This window comes from Erpetoichthys calabaricus, chromosome 18 (genome assembly GCF_900747795.2).
Source record: "Erpetoichthys calabaricus chromosome 18, fErpCal1.3, whole genome shotgun sequence".
Taxonomy (NCBI): domain Eukaryota; kingdom Metazoa; phylum Chordata; class Cladistia; order Polypteriformes; family Polypteridae; genus Erpetoichthys; species Erpetoichthys calabaricus.
This window is the reverse complement of record NC_041411.2, coordinates 53,215,365-53,236,564: the sequence shown is the minus strand read 5'-3', so window position 1 is coordinate 53,236,564 and position 21,200 is coordinate 53,215,365. Positions and strand designations below refer to the sequence as shown.

At 40.0% G+C, this 21,200-nt stretch overlaps 1 protein-coding gene across 1 annotated transcript in view; it reads left to right on the top strand.

Moving 5' to 3' along the window:
- The window catches only part of foxp1b (forkhead box P1b), a 463,598-nt gene that overhangs the window by 305,791 nt on the left and 136,607 nt on the right, over positions 1 to 21,200 (top strand). The window contains exon 10 of the mRNA XM_051921544.1: positions 15,245 to 15,346. Within this exon, the coding sequence (XP_051777504.1) occupies positions 15,245 to 15,346 (102 nt within the window). The remainder of the gene's footprint in view (positions 1 to 15,244; positions 15,347 to 21,200) is intronic.

The window sequence follows — 21,200 nt, the reverse complement described above, 5'->3', positions numbered from 1 at the left end:
TAACCATTAGTCAAATATAACACAAGTAAACACAAAATGCAGTTTTTAAATGATGGTGTTTATTATTTAGGGAGAAAAAAAATCCAAACCTACATGGCCCTGTGTGAAAAAGTAATTGCCCCCTTGTTAAAAAATAACCTAACTGTGGTGTATCACACCTGAGTTCAATTTCCGTAGCCACCCCCAGGCCTGATTACTGCCACACCTGTTTCAATCAAGAAATCACTTAAATAGGAGCTGCCTGACACAGACAAGTAGACCAAAAGCACCTCAAAAGCTAGACATCATGCCAAGATCCAAAGAAATTCAGGAACAAATGAGAACAGAAGTAATTGAGATCTATCAGTCTGGTAAAGGTTATAAAGCCATTTCTAAAGCTTTGGGACTCCAGCGAACCACAGTGAGAGCCATTATCCACAAATGGCAAAAACATGGAACAGTGGTGAACCTTCCCAGGAGTGGCCGGCCGACCAAAATTACCCCAAGAGCGCAGAGACGACTCATCCGAGAGGTCACAAAAGACCCCAGGACAACGTCTAAAGAACTGCAGGGTTCACTTGCCTCAATTAAGGTCAGTGTTCACGACTCCACCATAAGAAAGAGACTGGGCAAAAAACGGCCTGCATGGCAGATTTCCAAGACGCAAACCACTGTTAAGCAAAAAGAACATTAGGGCTCGTCTCAATTTTGCTAAGAAACATCTCAATGATTGCCAAGACTTTTGGGAAAATACCTTGTGGACTGATGAGTCAAAAGTTGAACTTTTTGGAAGGCAAATGTCCCGTTACATCTGGCGTAAAAGGAACGCAGCATTTCAGAAAAAGAACATCATACCAACAGTAAAATATGGTGGTGGTAGTGTGATGGTCTGGGGTTGTTTTGCTGCTTCAGGACCTGGAAGGCTTGCTGTGATAGATGGAACCATGAATTCTACTGTCTACCAAAAATCCTGAAGGAGAATGTCCGGCCATCTGTTCGTCAACTCAAGCTGAAGCGATCTTGGGTGCTGCAACAGGACAATGACCCAAAACACACCAGCAAATCCACCTCTGAATGGCTGAAGAAAAACAAAATGAAGACTTTGGAGTGGCCTAGTCAAAGTCCTGACCTGAATCCAATTGAGATGCTATGGCATGACCTTAAAAAGGCGGTTCATGCTAGAAAACCCTCAAATAAAGCTGAATTACAACAATTTTGCAAAGATAAGTGGGCCAAAATTCCTCCAGAGCGCTGTAAAAGACTCATTGCAAGTTATCGCAAACGCTTGATTGCAGTTATTGCTGCTAAGGGTGGCCCAACCAGTTATTAGGTTCAGGGGGCAATTACTTTTTCACACAGGGCCATGTAGGTTTGGATTTTTTTTCTCCCTAAATAATAAAAACCACCATTTACAAACTGCATTTTGTGTTTACTTGTGTTATATTTGACTAATGGTTAAATGTGTTTGATGATCAGAAACATTTTGTGTGACAAACATGCAAAAGAATAAGAAATCAGGAAGGGGGCAAATAGTTTTTCACACCACTGTAAATGTATTAGGGCTGTCAAGCGATCAAAAAGTTTAATCACGATTATATGCATGACTTTGTGTAATTAATCGTGATTAATCTCAAATGTATTTTTTTAAGTTGAAATTTTACCACAAAGATTTTTAAGTGCAATCAGACCATATTAAGAAGAATGGACACAACATAATGATATATAAATGTTCAGGTAACTGGAACAAGAGGAAATAAAGACAAAGCTTCAACTGTGAGGAGGCTTTATTCACTCATACTCTAGGGCTATGCAATGCTGAACATAGAAAATAAACAATTGGACTTACACTGTATTGTAAAACAGATGACATATATTTAAGACATGTAATCTCATACTGCAGTCTCCATGTATTTCTCAATAATGCTTAATAAATCTCACTCAAAAGCAATACAAAAACTCCAGAAATAGGATTTTATAAACAGAATACAATTCAAAATTGTTAAACTAGCTAGTCAAGTTAATTTCTCAGTTCGTTTCTTAGCACATGCTTCGCCATCTCTAGAGTGGAGTTCCATCTAGTCGGCACTTCATGTACGAGTGTCTCAGTCTTCAGGCCATGCGCGACTTGCTGTTTCTTAAGTTCTGCAGTATTTGATGGACTGTGCTTGAAGTGCCCCACCACCTTTCGGCATTTGGAAAGTGCGCCGTCAAATGCACTATTCTGCAGAGACACTGTGACAGAATGTTGAATGCTGTGCGCGATGCATGGCAAGTGTTCAAAAGGCAGCTATCTCGCCGCTGAAATTAAATTTCGTGCACTATCTGTACTGAGTGTGCTTACTTTATTCTCAATGTTCCACTGCTTTGCTACATCCTTAAAATGTTTGGTGCATGTTTCAGCATGCTATCTCTTTGATGTTTTTCATGCCCGTCAAAGCATGTGAATGCAGTTTCCACTGTTCATCGACATAACGGATTGTAGCCCCGATTCATAAGTTGGGTCGTTGGACACGATCCAAATTATGTCGTGCAGACCTTCGTCCTCCACTATGTAAATTGGCCTGCATGTTGTGGCTATCCATTTAGCAATTGCTACTGTTAATTTGCTGGAGGTTGACGCGTCCATTGGTTTCTGCCAAACACTGTAAAGCGTGGTCTATCGCATATTACCCGGACTAATGCTATTAGTGTAAAATGGATGCTTGGCTTGCATGTGATATTGTAGGTTGCTTGTAGTCTGGTGATAACTAAATTCAGCTTTACAGTAACTACACACATCCTTATTTTTATCGAATGAACCGTTAGGCAAAGTTTTGAAACTGAACTTCCCATTTAATGGACCTTTTTCCATTGTTCAACAATTAGGAATATGGAGTGACTTCTACGAGAAATAACTTGAAGGCTAGAGTGGCATGCATTCAGTTTGCAGACTCAGCTTGATGTATGGGAATTTCATAGGGTCAAAAAGAACCTGCGTTAATGGCACTAATTTTTTTTAATGGCATTAAAGTTAGAGTGATGGTCTGGTGTGGAATTACCCTCATTTGAGGCCTTTAGCTGCCTCCCATGTGCATGTGTGTGAATTTAGAATGTGATGTAGGAACAAGGACCCCTGGGTGGAACTCTTGGAAAAATGTGCCCCGATCGTAATATCAGGCCTGTGCTGCTTGTGCCTCTTCCATGTGACTTTTTAGCAAGGAACGGATCTTTCCAAATCTATTGCATAATTATGCAATACAGTGGACCCTTGACTTATGAACTCAATTTGTTCGTGAGGGCTGGTTGTAACTCAAGTTGGTTGTAAGTCAAGACTATTTTTCCCATAAGAAATAATGGAAATACCCATAATGCGTTCCGAACCTCCCACAGCAACACTTACTTAACCTTTTCATAATAAAAAAGGGTTGTATAATGTGCATAATTTACCAAAGCACCAATAATTTTTCTAAAGTACTAACCAAAAAGTTATAAAAAGTGCCTAGCCTACCAGAAACAACAATTTCATACTGTACTCACCATTTAATTTGACATCTTTGGGCTGCCGGAAGGGAGGAGGAGGAGAATGAAATGGAAGGTGGTTATTGTTTGGAAGGAACCTCCTTATACAAATCTTTTCTTTGTAAAATTGTCGAGATGGTGGATTTCGACATGCTGTACATATTAGCGAGATCGGTCACACAAACACCACTCTTATATTTCCGCACAATTTCCTTCCTTCGATTGTGATCGCTTTCTTTACCTTCGTTACCTTCTCTTCCTTCCTTAGCAATTATCGAAAAAAATTATATAAATCACTGCACTGACCGAAATTACGTCCACAAACACATGTATCTGGGCTCCGACTGATGCTTACAAATGCTCTCGGCTGTTTGTTTACAATCGCACAAGCGGATACACGTGACCACATTCAGGTTGTAACGCAAGATGTTGGTCGTAAATCAAAACAAAAATTTTGGTCGTAAATCAAGTTGTTCGCATGTCAGGCCGGTCGTATATCAAGGGTCGACTGTATATTTTAATATGTTTGTAGCGGGGAAAGCCTCTTCCTGCCATCCTTCTTTTAAAATATCCAATATGCCCTGGGGTTGTTGTCTGCACAATAACTCAAAAGGTGAGAAGTCCGTAGAGCAGGCATGTCAAACACGCGGCCCGCAACAGAAATCTGTGCGACCCGCATGACAGATCCTAGTTAGCACTAAACTTGTACAAAATGATTGCTATCGTTTGTGATTGAATCATTCTGCATCTTCGGCGTTACTTATTGACTTTTCCTACTTCTGCCTTTTGTTAAAAGGCAGTTTTCCCATGGCATTACAGTACCGGAAACGTCATCAGCTAGTATAGCCACGAGCCTTGTCCAAAGTTAATGAGCCGCAATGTCGCAACTGAAGTGCTAGGCTGCAGCAGCCTGGCAGCAGGGACGGCCTTAGGCATGTGCAAACTGTGCACCTGCACAGAGCCGCCACGCCAATATATATTGAATATAAAACAGAAAGAGAAAATAACGACACAGCTGACGGCAATGTGGCCCAAAAACATTGTGTTTCTTGTTAATTAGTATGCCGTATTTACTAATGTCGCTCGAGTCGGAGCAGTAAGCTATATGCAGTATTATAACGTTCTGCCGTAATGAGAATATCATGGGTCACCACTTGGTTTTCAAGTTTCGGACACACGCATATAGAAGCGTGTCATGAGCACAAGGCGGCTATGCAGTGTCCGCAACGGACGTGGCCATCTCGCCGTGCATAAGATACCATATTGACATTGGCGGGCGAAGGGGCCACCGATTCTTTCTCTGCCCAGGGCCACCACGAGCCTAGAGCCGCCCCAGGCAGGCTACACTACTGGCTGGGCTGCTGAGACTGGCCACTGGGCAGAATTGACCATCACGAGTAGTAATAGCTCGCATATTTTCACGTTTTTTTGCTCTAGTTTTATGTAATTTTGTGCTAGTATTGTAACAAACAGTTAATGCAGACTACAGCTGAAGATCTGAAGTGGATGCGAGGAGTTGATGAGTTGCTTATTAACAAATTTTTGTGATATTGAGTTTGTAAAATTAGTGTAGGTCAGGGGGCTTTTTGCATATCGGCTTATTTTACAATATAAACTTTGAAGTAAACTTAATAAAGTAAAATTTGATTTTTGGAGGATTTGTTTTCCAACTTGAATTACTGGGCAATGAATTCAGTGAGCGTTTTTGTAATTTCAGTTCACACAAACAGGACGTTGCACTGTATACGCCACCATACTCTTACAACGTTGAGAATGCACCTGAGAGTATCCAAATGGAATTGATTGAACTGCAGTCAGATTCTATTCTGAAGGCAAAATACAACGAATTTGGTGTGCCAGGCTTGTATGCTTACCTGCCACCCTCGTTTGTGTAGATCCGTAAGTTGGCATCGAGAGTACTGTCTATGTTCGGAAGCACTTACCTTTGTGAGCAATTGTTTTCGTTAATGAAAGCTACCAAAACCCCACATCGCTCAAGACTTACTGTCAAGCACCTTTCATTCCTCATAAAAGTTGCAGCTGCACAAGATTTCAAGCCTGATATTGACAAACTTATTACTAACATGAGATGCCAAGTGTCGGGACAAAAGAAATAAATCTCACACTGTAAGACTGCTATATAAGCAATGAATATAATATCCATCCATCCATTTTCCAACCCGCTGAATCCGAACACAGGGTCACGGGGGTCTGCTGGAGCCAATCCCAGCCAACACAGGGCACAAGGCAGGAACCAATCCTGGGCAGGGTGCCAACCCACCGCAGGACACACACAAACACACCCACACCCACACACTAAGCACACACTAGGGCCAATTTAGAATCGCCAATCCACCTAACCTGCATGTCTTTGGACTGTGGGAGGAAACCGGAGCGCCCGGAGGAAACCCACGCAGACACGGGGAGAACATGCAAACTCCACGCAGGGAGGACCCGGGAAGTGAACCCGGGTCCCCAGGTCTCCCAACTGCGAGGCAGCAGCGCTACCCACTGCGCCACCGTGCCGCCATGAATATAATATAATTTATATAATAATATAAGGACCTAGCTAAGAGACTAAGACTCTAATTGTACGCTGTTGTACGGAGATTGTATGGAAATAAATTGCTTTTCTTTAAACTTTAAACTTTAAGTGTTACATTTTTTAAAGTTTTCAGTATGTTACAGTGCGGCCCGCTGACGCACATATGGCAGTCGAAGTGGCCCACCAATGGTAGTGAGTTTGACATGCCTGTCGTAGAGGCTTGTGGGACTCCCGATATGCAAAAAGGATGAGGGGGAGAAGCTGATCCCAGTTCCTTCCATTCTCGCTGATCACCTTGCGAAGCCTTTGTCATTTCTTGTCTGATTAAACCTCTCTACTGGACCATCGGTGTGAGGATGATACACTGCTGTCTTCAGATGCTTTATTTTAAGTAACTTGGCCATTTCCTTGAACATCTCTAAAGTAAATGGCGTCCCTTGGTCTGTAAGGACTTCTTTAGGGATGCCACTCTCGCAAAGACCCCTACCAACTCCAGTACAATGGCTTTAAGAGTAGCTGAGCGCAAATGAACAGCTTTGGGATACTGGGCAGCATAATCCACTAGGACTAAAATATATTTATGTCCTCTAGCTGAGGGCTCCAGGTGTCCTACTAAGTCGACCCCAATCCTTTCAAATGAGACATCAATCAGGGGAATGGGAATGAGAGGAGCACAGTCCTCCTAGGAATTTGTCGCAATTGACACTCCGGACAGGATGTGTAAAAGTGACAAACCTCCTCATTAATTCCCAGCCAATAAAATTGAAGCTTAATCCACTCCAAAGTTTTTTGGAGCCCAAATGGCCTCCTAGGAGGTGGGCGTGGGCTAATTCACAAACCTGCCGCTGGAAAATCTGGAATTAGCAGCAACTTCCGCACCTCCCTCATGATGGGGCAGGAATCACTATGTCAAATTTGGTGGCCACATGTTCTCTCTCTGTCAGCTGATTACATGGTGCAGCTTGAGACATATTGTCTCCGTCCACGACAAGGCCCAAAATTGATTTAGGAGTGGAAGGTGTTAAACTGCTTTTACTTTTAGACCAGTCCTGTCCCAGAATCACTGGGAATGGTGGATTAGGAAGGACCGCTACGGTTATATTTTTAGCAATCCTTAGTAACTGATGAAACAGGTGGCAGACCAGCGGGCTTCTCCATTGATAAAGGTTAGACTGGTCTTAACTCTTAGCCACTGTTACGGTAACACATATCGGTGAGCTACAATAGAAATGTTGCTGCTGGAATCAAATAAGGCCATGGTTTTGAAACCATTAACAATTACCACTCCTGTATGTGGACTCGCCAAGGGATTCGTAAGTGCACAACACCCTTCCTTCCCCATCCATCTTCATTCTCCTTTATCCCCAAGCAAATCGCACGCCTGCGAATCCGAGGACTTCGGTGCATGCTCCAGCTGGTAGTGGGCTGGTATTTTGGGATATAATCCTGTCATCTACGCCAGTTGTCAAAGAAAGACAAAACAGCCACAAAAAGGTTTGGGCAGCCTCTTGTATATTAGAACCTGGCTGCAAAATTTGATAAATTGATTGTACAGTAGAGTACAGATTGGACTCAAAAACAGAAATGACTGGGTGAAGTGAAGGTGGTGGTTTTAAAGTGAGACAGAAGAAGTGATGTCATTGGGGCCAGGACAGAAAGTGGTGTCATTGGGGCTAGGTGGAATTTCCCGTAGCTAGTCTGCATTGGAAAGAGAGAAAGAATAACAGGAATACCACAATCATTTTTCCTAAGTAAGTTAAGTAAAATGAATATCAGTAAATTAACACTAGAATTACCAAAGCCTATGAAAAAACTTGTAAACTCAGCCCACCTTAAATCCATTCACACCTCTCCATCAGTGTTTTTTGTGTTATAAATGTGTTGATAAGCATAAGCAGCAAGCAGCCTGCTATCCTCTCCACCCCACCCCACCCCCCACTGCAGGAAGGGCAAAAAGCTCTTTCAGCTCAAGCCTTGTTTATCTGGGAGTGAGGTACATAGAGCTGTGTAGGGTAAATAATATATTGTTATTTGGAACACATGCATTACATGTGTGTTCCGAGTCTACAACCATTTATGTAAATGTGGGATGACAGGAAATGCGAGAAATGGAAGAAATGTTGAACACATACCTAAAAACAAAATTTATTCATGTTATAGTACTAACAACAAAATTTTGACATGAAGTGTATAATGTTTGAAGACTGAAGTCCAATTATCAAAGAAACACTTTCACAAAAGGTACACATATAACAAAACAAGTGTGCTTTTATGGAAGAATATAACTAAAGAAAAAAAATCAGGTTAGGGTACAACACTGACATGACTGCTTGGGTGGTGCAGTGGTAACAAGTGCTGATTTTTATCAAGAGGTCGTGGGTTTGATTCTGGCCACTTCCCAGAAATTTTGAGTAGTGAACTACTCTTATTGTTACTACTTAACAATAAAAACACATTTAATTGGAGTCTGTAACAGCTGGGGTAAATTTATGGTACTTGCAAAGGTTAGCGCATTTTTTTCTTTATTCAGTTTTAGTCTCTCAGTCATGTTCACACTCCCCCCAATCTGACACTGCTGTTTTCAAATAAAGATGTTCTGTAACAGAGGTGAACTCAGATGAGAATGAGGGTTCTGCATCGGAGAAAGAGAACGGAAGCCCTCCCGGCAAGAAACATGCACTCACACATAAAAGAAACACAGCTGCACCATGCGTAAAGATGAAAGATGGCACTGGCACTGGATGCAGCAACAGGTTGGCCGTCATCCTGCCAATCAATTTGCCACACACATGTCCTTCAATGAAACAGCAGGGCTTAAAGAGCTCATCAAGGTATCGTGCAAAGTTCCATTTGCGATTATGTTTCTTGATGGTCTTTATATGAAAAACATTTATCCTACATTTACTTAGATCGTTGTAGACATGGAACACACATGAAATGCATGTGTTCCAAATAAAGATATATTGTTTACCCTATACAATTCCAGGTACCTCACACCCAGATAAACAAGTCTTAAGCTGACAGAACTTTTTCCCCCGAGTTGAGTTGTTGTGGTGGGTGGATGGGATACCAGGCTGCTTGCTGCTTGTGCTGATCGACATATTTACAAAACAAAAGATGGTGATGGAGAGGTGCAAAGGAATTTAAGGTGGCCCGGGATTACGAGTTTTGAGCAGAACCTCCTTGGACTTGCACTCCACACATTGTGCTATATAACATAACATTCTATTTGCCTTCTTAATGGCTTCTGAACACTGTCGGGAAGTCAATAGCTTATAGTCTACTATGACTCCTAAATGGTATACTCTGAATGGTGTACTCTGACCGCCCATTGTGTATTCAAACCTAACATTTTTACTTCCTATGTGTAGTACTTTACATTTACTGACATTAAATTTAATCTGCCACAAATCGTCCCAAGCCTGTATGCTATCCTTCTCTAATGATATAATGGATTTCAAATTATCTGCTAATCTACCTATCTTGGTATCATCTGCAAACTTAACCAGCTTGTTACTTATATTGCTATCTAAATCATTTACTGTATATATATTAAAAATAATAGCAGCCCTAGCACTGGCCCCTGTGGAACACCACTCTTAACATCAGCCAATTCTGATGACGTTTCTCGCACCATTACCCTCTGCTTCCTGTGTGTGAGCCAATTCTGCACCCATCTAAAAACATCACCCTGAACTTCCACTTCTTTTAGTTCGATGCCCTACCTCTTATGTGGCACCTTATAAAATGCTTTTTTAAAGTCAAGATAAAAAATATTATATGCTCCATTTTGATCATATCCTTTTGTTGCCTCCTCATAGAATTCCAGCATGTTAGAAAAACACAACCTCCTGCTTCTGAACCCATGCTGACTGTTCCTAATAACTCCTATCCTTGCCAGGTGTTGCTCAATCTTATCCTTAATAATTCCTTCCATTAATTTTCCGGTTTTGCACGTTAAACTTAATGGACTATAATTGCTTAGATTTTAGATTTGCCATTTTCCAGTCCTTCAGAATCTCTCCACAGCACAGTGATTTCCTAAAAATATGTGTCAAGGGTTTATATATGTACTCACTAGCCTCCTTAAGAACTCGAGGGTAAATGTTATCTGGTCCTGGTGATTTGTTTGATTTCAGCCTATTTAATCTGAGCAATATTTCTCCCTCTACAATTTCCAAATCCCTCAGTACCTCCTTAGCAGTCCTCTTTACCTCTGGGAGGTTATCCACTTGCTCACCTGTGAAGACCTCAGAAAAATGTAAGTTTAGGGCATCCGCTATTTCATTGTCTGTATCTTTTAATTCCCCTTTACTATTTCTGATGCACTTCACTTTCTCCTTGACTGTTCTTTTACTACTAAAATGCTGAAAGAATTTCTTCTTTAACCTTTAACTGTCTTTTAGCCTCCATGATATCCTTCTTAATGGTTGGTATCATGTTCTCATACGTTTTGCAGTCATTAGTCTTATGTGCCTTATAAAGCAGTTTTTTCATTCGCAGCTTCTTGTTTAAATCCAAATTCCTAATGTACCTGTCCTGCATTACATGTAAAATATTTTTAAATCTGTTCCACTGCTCCTTGACTGTCTCCACACTTAAAAGTTTATCCCAGTCTATCCTCCTTAGACTTTGCCACATCTGTTCAAAATTTGCCCTAACAAAGTTCAACTTAGTTTTAGTCTTTGCATCTGCACTCTTACAAAATACTGAGAATTGTATTACATTAGGAGGAGGAGTATAGGAACCTTATCAAGTACTTGCGACTCAAACCACCTACACCTGAACACCAGCAAAACCAAGGAGCTGGTGGTAGATTTTAGGAGACACAGGCCCCTCCTGGACCCCGTGGTCATCAGAGGTGACTGTGTGCAGAGGGTGCAGACCTATAAATACTTGGGAATGAAGCTGGTTGATAATTGGGCTGGACTGCCAATACTAATGCTCTGTGCAAGAGAGGACAGAGCCGACTATACTTCCTTTAGAAGGCTGGCGTCCTTCAACATCTGCAATAAGATGCTGCAGATGTTCTATTAGATGGTTGTGGCAAGTGCCCTCTTCTATGCAGTGGTGTGCTGGGGAGGCAGCATGAAGAAGAAGGATGCCTCATGCCTGGACAAACTATTGTAGGCATGGAGCTGGACAGTTTGACATCTGTGGCAGAGCGACGGGCGCTCAGCAAGCTCCTGTCAATCATGGAGAAACCATTGCATCCACTAAACAGTATCATCTTCAGACAGAGGAGCAGCTTCAGCGACAGACTGCTGTCAATGTCCTGCTCCACTGACAGACTGAGGAGATCGTTCCTCCCCCACACAATGTGACTCTTCAATTCCACCCTGGGGGGTAAACATTAACATTATACAAAGTTATTATCTGTTCTTACCTGCATTTTTATCACTCTTTAATTTAATATTGTTTTTTATCAGTATGCTGCTGCTGGAGTATGTGAATTTCCCCTTGGGATTAATAAAGTATCTATCTATCTATCTATCTATCTATCTATCTATCTATCTATCTATCTATCTATCTATCTATCTATCTATCTATCTATCTATCTATCTATCTATCTATCTATCTATCTATCTATCTATCTATCTATCTATCTATCTATCTATTATGGTCACTTGGCCCTAGTGGTTCAATCACCTCTACACCCTCAATTCTATCCTGATTATTACAAAATACTAAATCCAGACAAGGTTTACCCTGTGTTGGTCTTTTAACATGCTGTGTAAAAAATGTCACTGATTACTTCTAAAAACTCCTGTTCTTGTGCTCCTCCATCTGCAAGGTTATCCCAGTTAATATTTGGATAATTAAAGTCCCTCATGACTATAATATCTCCCTGTAAACTTGCCTTTTTGATATTACTAAAAGATGTGTGTTGAAATTACTGTCTGAATTGGGTGGTCCATAACACAATTCTTAAATTAAGACCTCTTTCCCTAATATTTTCCAGGCAAAGCCACATGTCCTCACTAAGATGGTGCCCTGTAACTTCATTACAGAAGCCCTAATTATATATTAAATCCAGATTTAGTACCTGAGGTATCTATAAAAATAGTTAATTACACATTTAAGTTTTATATACTGTGGTGGACGCCCAGGGCACTTACCTGGCCAGGACATCTTAATAAAGGAAGGACCAGGGGAGTGGACATGCAAAAGGCATTATCTCCCCGGAGTGCTAGCTGGCAGCCTCCCTGGGTTGCAGCGGTGCCTTGGATTCCCACAGGGCACCATAGGAGTTGGAGTTTGGAACAGTATTGTTGAGTTCAATGGGTGCTGCCAGGAAGTGCTGCATGGACTGCGGAGTCATACATCACCCGGAAGTGTTTCCGAACCATGTTAATGGGCCACCAGAAGTACTCATGGGTGCAGGATAAAAGAAGCCCATTGCCCCTGCTCCAGGAGCCAGAGTCGGGAGGAAAAGGGACAAAGCTTGCTGGAGGAGGAGTGGAGGCAGAAGGAGAGACAGAGAGAAAAGAAGACAAAAAAGAGTGCTGTGTAGTGCTTTGTGCTTTTGTAACAGTGCTGTGCAGTTTCCCACAGCTGAATAAAAGCTTGTGTTGTGCTGGACTTGTGTCTCTTGTCTGTCTGTGTTAGGTTGGGGAGCTGATGCACCCCCAGGTGTCCACAATACAAAACTTAATCATTCAAATTAAAATATTTCACAGCATTTTCTATAAAATTTCTACTCATTATGATACAAACCAGTTTTAGGTAAAGACATTATTTTAAGCAGAAAATCTGATCTTTTTTATTTTTTCTTTCTTACTTTTTTTTACTGAAACTTGGCTTGGAGATTAAGATATTAACAGCTAAGCCAAGGGTCTTGTTCTTCTAAAAATCACACAATATAGGCAAAGAGGCAGACTAGGAACGATTTGTAATGATGAACCTCAAATATCTTCCAAATTTGTAAACAGTTATACATCTTTAGGTTTGTTATAATATTTTGTAAAACCAAATTGAGTTTTCTTATATTATCAATTGTAAAAGATGGATAAGATGCAGAAATAAATAGTAACAGTTCTTAGATAAATGGGACAAGACACTGTGAAGTGTTGGGTTCTCCCCGAGATCCCCATTTATTAGAGACCAGGCTAATGACAAAAGTAAAACAAAAAAGTAAGTCAAGTCAATGACTGTGAATCAGTCACATATAGTATGCTGTACTTCTGCAGCCTTTTCAGATTCCAACAGTCGCAAGTCCTAAAATGAACACCAACTTATGGCTGTTGCAGTATTTATACAAATCTGCTGCTGAAAGGGGTAGGACTTCCATTTCATCACTGGGCTCCTCCTCCAGTCTCAAGCTTTAAGAGGAAGAGCAGCTTTGTACATGCATATTTACATAAACTGCTCTTGTTGTGCCGTCTTGTGCAGACACTCTCTCATGACGAGTGTGCAACACAGTGCATATATCCTAATTATGAATTAAATAAAATTAATAATATTACAATTTATATGTAAAAAAGGGTTTAGATAAAGCATCTTCTCTTTAAACACTGGTTGTTTAAATGTGAAAAGATTCAGTATAATTCCTTTTTAAAATAGAGTATAGATCTGTTAATTACAAACCTGTTAGATTAATAATATCACTGGTAAATTATTGGAACTGATTATACAAGCAAAATGAAAAACAATTAACTCAAGTATGTTAACAGCCAGGTGGCAGAGGTGTTTATATTATGCTAAAGATTTTAAGGAAGAAGAAATATTAATTAGCATTTCACCGTAGTATATTTTCTACTGCAACTTGCAAAAAGCTTTTAATTATCACATGAGAGTTTAATATTGAGGCAAAGCACTGTGTATATTTTAAGAATGGTGCAGAATTGGCTTAAACAAAAATAACAGGTTATTGTATGGGGATGCACAGTATTTTCTAATGAGTTAATATTTAAAGTAGCATCCTTTATGGGTCACTGATAGTACTTCTGTACTTTTTAATATATCCAAATGACTTAAAAATGTAAAAGCATAACAATTTAAAATTTATTTAATCCATTTCAGGGCCAGTAGAATGGATTCTTTCCTGACAGTACTGCTTGAGATTGGTAGATTGGTTGGATTACTGCACAATCTAAATTGATGTAGATATACCTGGAAAAATTCTAATATTCCAGACACTTCCAGTAGACCGATCTCTTTCACATCTGGAAGATTTTAACATGACCAATGGTGATATAATCCAAATTAGGCAACCTGTTTACAATACCACACTACAGAATCCATCTATCCATCCATTTTCCAACCCGTTGAATCCGAACACAGGGTCACGGGGGTCTGCTGGAGCCAATCCCTGCCAACACAGGGCACAAGGCAGGAACCAATCCCGGGCAGGGTGCCAACCCACCGCAGGACACACACAAACACACCCACACACCAAGCACACACTAGGGCCAATTCAGAATCGCCAATCCACCTAACCTGCATGTCTTTGGACTGTGGGAGGAAACCGGAGCGCCCGGAGGAAAACCCACGCAGACACGGGGGAGAACATGCAAACTCTACGCAGGGAGGACCCGGGAAGCGAACCCAGGTCTCCTAACTGCGAGGCAGCAGCACTACCACTGCGCCACCATGCTGCCCATACTACAGAATCCATGTGTATAAATATGCATATTCATACTCCAACACATAATGTAAATGTTTAATTTGTTTTAAATGTGAAGCAAATTATACTAATTTACTGATGCATCCTATACAATTTTTGTCTCTGTATTAAAATAATAATAGATAGATAGATAGATAGATAGATAGATAGATAGATAGATAGATAGATAGATAGATAGATAGATAGATAGATAGATAGATAGATAGATAGATAGATAGATACTTTATTAATCCCAAGGGGAAATTCACAATTTTTTTTTTCCACACTAATAAATACAGATTTAGAGGAAATTTTGAAAAATATTTTAAACTTTTGATGCATGAAGTGGATGCTTGCTGTTACTTTAACATATGCTCTTTAACAAGAACTAGATTGATGCATGTTAGCAGCATGTTTTGCACAAATGTTATGTGTTTTCTGCAGGAGAATAAATGAAAAAATAGCACTGCATATAACAAGTAGATGTTGTTTAACACACACTGGTAAGTGAACAATAATTGGCAAAGCCATGTGGGTCTGAATCACCTTCTGCCATTAAAAATGTTATAATTTACTGTTCTGAAGACAAATAAATATATCTTTCATGTTTCTTTTAGGCAATACTTGAGTCTCCTGAAAAGCAGCTAACACTTAATGAAATTTATAACTGGTTCACAAGAATGTTTGCATATTTCAGACGCAATGCTGCAACATGGAAGGTAATTATAGTATTTAATTTTATAACTGTAATTTAAGAAAAAGAAACAATCTAGAGTTTCTTATTTACAGGGGTTTGCAAATGCAAGGATACGTTTATAGTAAGTGAAAACTGAAAAAGTATTGGTCATAATAAGTAAAACATATAACATCTCTTTTAAAAATTATTAAAGCTTCCAGTACTATTTATTCAATAAAACTGAATCTGTTGAATAAAGCTTAGTTTATTTGGATAGAAGTAAAATAGTAATTAGGCAGGTTTCCAATTATCATTAAAAACTGAAATTTCAAACACCTTTCCCCTTTTTTCAATTTGTCTAAAGATATTTAATAACCCTTTAACACCATAACTAATCTCAAAAGTGTACAGTTTTACATTTCATTATGCTAAGTGACAGTAAGAAACAGATTTTTTTAATATGTTGAAAAGGCAATCATTATTAGTTTTTTTTTCGTTACTCACTTGCCTTGCTATTCATAAAGTCCCTCTCAATTCATATTAAAAGAACTTATCTGTCCACCAGGCAAAACATTTGAGAAGTGCTTCTAATCTTAAAATAAAAATATATTGCAGACTAACAAAAAGTATATGAAACAAACATGCAACAAAACATCTTTGTAACTGTCAGTTTTCTTTACAACCAATGAATTTTGGATTTTATAATTGTTTCCTAGTTTGTTTTTTTTTAATGAAAAAGATATACACTTTTCCAGGTTGGACAGAAATCTTTGCAATGGAATATTTAATTACGGGGGGTAATTGTGGTATTTATAAATTAAGCAATAAGCGAAAATGCATATGAAGTATTGTCAAAACTCGACTTGATGTTTTTTTGGAAGAAATAAGTGGATAGGACTGGTGAGCTTTGATGGGCTGAATGGCCTGTTCTCAGCTAGATTGTTTTAATGTTCTAAAAATACCAACATATGTCTCTTTAAGTTAATCCACTGTTTGTATTGAAACAAATGCCTACTTTCATTTACTAAACTTCTAAGTTCAAAAACAGAATATTGGAACCATTATCAAAAATGATGTTCCTCAAAGGATCTGGGAAAAATAAAAACAATAACTTATGGGTAAATCTGACTCCTGACTTTGCTCTTATTTAAAAATGAACTGCGAAAAGACACATTATGCAGAAGAGGGTGAACAGTTTTAAATGTAATTCAGATTTAATTAAAATGTTTAACATAACTGATTTAAAACATTACATTTTTGTTGTATTCTATACCTTCTTAAATTTAGATTGTGCCTTAGAATCAAACATCATGTACATTTAAGTTATATGTATAGATTGTGTTCTAAATTACTATCATTGCAATTGCATTGATATATTTTAGAACACGAAAAATGAAAGTCTTAATTTACATTTAGCATTTTTTTGTTATTCTTTCATGTCAAAAAGCTATAATGATAGCTATTAGTAAAATGATAGACTTATAAGACTTCCAGTATACAGATACATTTTTTACTTCATTTAAATAATGTATACTGTTAAACTTGTGGACACAGTGGACAGTGGTAGCGATAAACTGGTGCCCCGGTCAGGGATTGTTCCTGCCTCGCGCTGTATGCTTGCTGGGACTGGCGAGACCCTGGATGGATAGATGGATGGAATAATTAAACATGTACTACAGATATTTCAATGTTCCTTAAAAGTTTTGAATAATCAGCGTTCTAAGCTTACGGATGGTTTGACGTTTATTAAAGAGCTGATTGTGTGGTGATTGGTTACATAGAGAAAGAAAAGGAAGGACAGGAATTGGGGGTTAGTACATTTAAAAGAGACAGTACTGCTGCAATAAATTACTTCATTGAGGGTCACGCACAGCGCAAAAAGCATCTTGCAGGAGGCAGGAGCAATCGCTGGACGGGGCACCAGCTAGTCACTACCATTGCGCCACTGTGGTCCCATGTTTAATACATGCTTTAATTAATTTCATCATGAAAATGATATTAAATATCTTAATATTTAAATTATTCACAGCTTTAATATCATGAATGTAATGTATTCTGTGTCCTGCCGACATAAGAGAAAGCCCGTTTAAAAAGCAAGTAGTGATTCACACACATAGAGCACATATCCTGTGAGAACACATAGAATATGAAGCATTTAATATGCTACTTTAGTTACGATGGGATTTGAGAAACTAATAAATTAAAAGATTTTATGATTATGTTTATGACATTCTACTTTAATGACAAAATAAACTATGTGATAAAAGTGGAAATTTCGAGATTAAAGTTGATATTTCAAGCTTTTTTTCCCACTGTGTCCATATTTTTTTTTTTCACTGTATCCTAATAAGCTTCCATATGACATTCAGATGGTGGGCTACGACTCGCCTGTTCATGGCGACTTTGATATCTGACCACTTATTTTTTATTTCAGGCACTGTGCGACTTTTCTGAACTTGAACTTTCAATCAACTTCCTTTTGTTGTTTATACAACTGCTTAAACCAACAAATAGTACGTTTTTCCTTGCATCCACTTGGCATTCTCAGATATTCTTCTTTTTCCCCATGCTTTAGCCATTGGCCATAAGGGAATATTTACATTGATTTGCATATTCAAAGTGGCATAATTATGGGAGGAGTCTGGGAGGGGCGGCTTGAGCGTTACATTTCACGCAGACCGGGATTTATCTAGCAGAAGTGCCTGGAAGTTGGCTTATGTACGGTTTTCTGCATCTGAATTTTATTGTGCGTACTCGAGTTTTGTCTGTACACCAAGTTTTAGAGTGAATTTTATGGCATGGTGTTATGCACGAGGCCTCTGGGATGGGCTCAGAAATGAACGATCTGTAAGTATTTGGACAGTGACATTATTTTCATAATTTTGGCTCTGTACACCACCACAATGGATTTGAAACAAAGCAATCAGGATGTGATTGAAGTATAGGCTGTCAGCTTTAATTCAAGGGGTATAACAAAAATAGTCATTTTTCCGCATGGCCACCACACCCCTCCAAGGACCCCTCTCATGTGGCCATTTCCAGTGTCTCAAAAGTATATGGACATTTGACTAACAAGCTGTTCCAAATGACTATGACTACATAAGTCAAATTTTAAGTGCTCAAAGGCAACTCCGGTCTGTACTGAGAACTGAGAAGGATGGCCGTGAGGGCTCTGAGGGCAGATAAAGAGGCGTTTGCTAGAGGAATCTGTGAGCAAGTGACACACCATCTGTGGTCTAGCGACCCATGTATTGCTTACAGAGGAATCGAAGCATTACGCACATTCGAATCTGTTCCTCGGAGAGTCGCAGTCAGGGCGGCTGATGGAACAGTCCTTACAGATGACACTGCAGTTGTGACCCATTGGGCTGGCTACTTTGAGCAGTTGTTCAAAGCTGATCCTCCAGCTAGGACATTGGATATCTTTGGGTCCACGGTTCTTGTGGGTGATCCTCCAATTAGCTGTGAACCACCCAATCTCACAGAGATTGCACAGGTGGTGAACCAGCTGAGGGGAGGAAAGGCTGCACAGATCTGTGATATTCAGGGTGAACTTCTCCAGGCTGGTGGTAAGGCTGTCCTCCTGGTATTGCAAGCAATCTTTGCTTCCATTTGGGAGACTGGCATCATCCCAACTGACTGGAAAACGGGACTTGTCGTCCCTATATGGAAAAGGAAGGGTGATCGCCTGGATTGCGGCAACTTAATATCATCCCATTATATAAAAAGTGACAGGGCAGATCCAAGCAACTATAGGCCAGTAAGCTTAACATGCATCACAGGAAAATTGATGGAAGGAATTATTAAGGATAAGATTGAGCAACACCTGGCAAGGACAGGAGTTTTTCAGAACAGTCAGCATGGGTTCAGAAGAGGGAGGTCGTGTTTTACTAACATGCTAGAATTCTATGAGGAGGCAACAAAAGGATATGATCAAAGTGGAGCATATGATATTATTTATCTGGACTTTCAGAAAGCATTTGTTAAGGTGACGCATGAGAGGTTGGGCATCAAATTAAAAGAAGTGGGAGTTCAGGGTGATGTTTGTAGATGTGTGCAGAATTGGCTCAGACACAGGAAGCAGAGGGTGATGGTGCGAGGAACCTCATCAGAACTTAACAGTTGTGTTCCACAGGGGTCAGTGCTAGGGCCGCTGCTATTTTTAATATATATATAAATGACTTAGATAGGAATATAAGTAACAAGCTGGTTAATTTTGCAAATGATACCAAGATAGGAGGATTAGCAGATAATTTGGAATCCCTTATATCATTACAGAAGGACTTGGATAGCATACAGGCTTGGGCAGATTTGTGGCAGATGAAATTTAATGTCAGTAAATGTAAAGTATTACACATAGGAAGTAAAAATGTGAGGTTTGAAAACACAATGGGTGGTTGGAAAATCGAGAGTACACCTTATGAGAAGGATTTAGGAGTCATAGTGAACTCTAAGCTATCGACTTCCCGACAGTGTTCAGAAGCCATTAAGAAGGCTAACAGAATGTTAGGTTATATAGCACGATGTGTGGAGTACAAGTCCAAGGAGGTTATGCTCAACCTTTATAATGCACTGGTGAGGCCTCATCTTGAGTACTTTGTGTAGTTTTGGTCACCAGGCTACAAAAAGGACATAGTAGCACTAGAAAAGGTCCAGAGAAGAGCGACTAGGCTGATTCCAGGGCTACAGGGGTTGAATTATGAGGAAAGATTAAAAGAGCTGAGCCTATACAGTTTAAGCAAAAGAAGATTAAGAGGTGACATGATTGAAGTGTTTAAAATTATGAAGAGAATTAGTACAGTAGATCAAGACTGCTATTTTAAAATGAGTTCATCAAGAACACAGGGACACAGTTGGAAACTTGTTAAGGGTAAATTTCGCACAAACATTAGGAAGTTTTTCTTTACACAAAGAACGATAGACACTTGGAATAAGCTACCAAGTAGTGTGGTAGACAATAAGACGTTGAGGACTTTCAAAACTCGACTTGATGTTTTTTTGGAAGAAAAAAGTGGATAGGACTGGCGAGCTTTGTTGGGCTGAATGGCCTGTTCTTGTCTAGAGTGTTCTAATGTTCTAATGTTCTAACTATAGCTGGATAACACTGCTCTCTGTGCCAGGTAAGGTCCTTGCTAGGGTTGTCCTCAATAGGATCCGTGATCACTTGCTCACCTACCAGTGACCGGATTAGTCTGGTTTTACACCTAAGAAGTCTACCATCAACCGCATCCTGGCACCAAGGGTTCTCATGGAGCACAAATGCGAATATTGGCAGAGTTTCTTTGCAGCCTTTGTCGATTTTCATAAAGTGTTCAACTCAGTTGATCGAGCTTCCCTGTGGGACATCCTGAGGGTTCATGGGATCCCCTCGAGGTTGCTGGATATCATGGCCGGCCTATACATTGGTACTGTAAGTGCTGTGCAGAGTGGAGGCAGAACCTCTGTGTTCTTACCAGTTGATTCTGGGGTTCGTCAGGGGTGTGTTCTTGCTCCTACTCTATTCAATGTTTCCATGGACTGGGTGTTGGGTAAGGTCGTGGGGTCCAGCGGCTGTGGGGCATCTGTTGGTGAAGAAAGATTCATGAATCTTGACTATGCTGATGATGCTGTAATCTTCACAGAGTCAATGGAGGCTCTGACCGGGGCTCTCAAGAGACTGAGCGAGGAGTCTGAGCGTCTGGGCTTGCGAGTGTCCTGGATAAAAACCAAGATCCAGGCCTTTAATGACCTCTTGGGCAGAGCCATCAGCAGTGTGTCTGTCTGTGGAGAGAGTGTTGACCTTGTCGAGAGCTTTACTTACCTTGGCAGTGACATTCATGTCTCTGCTGACTCTTCCTATGAAGTCAGTAGACGGATTGGGAGAGCATGGGGGGTCATGAGGTTGCTGGAAAGGGGTG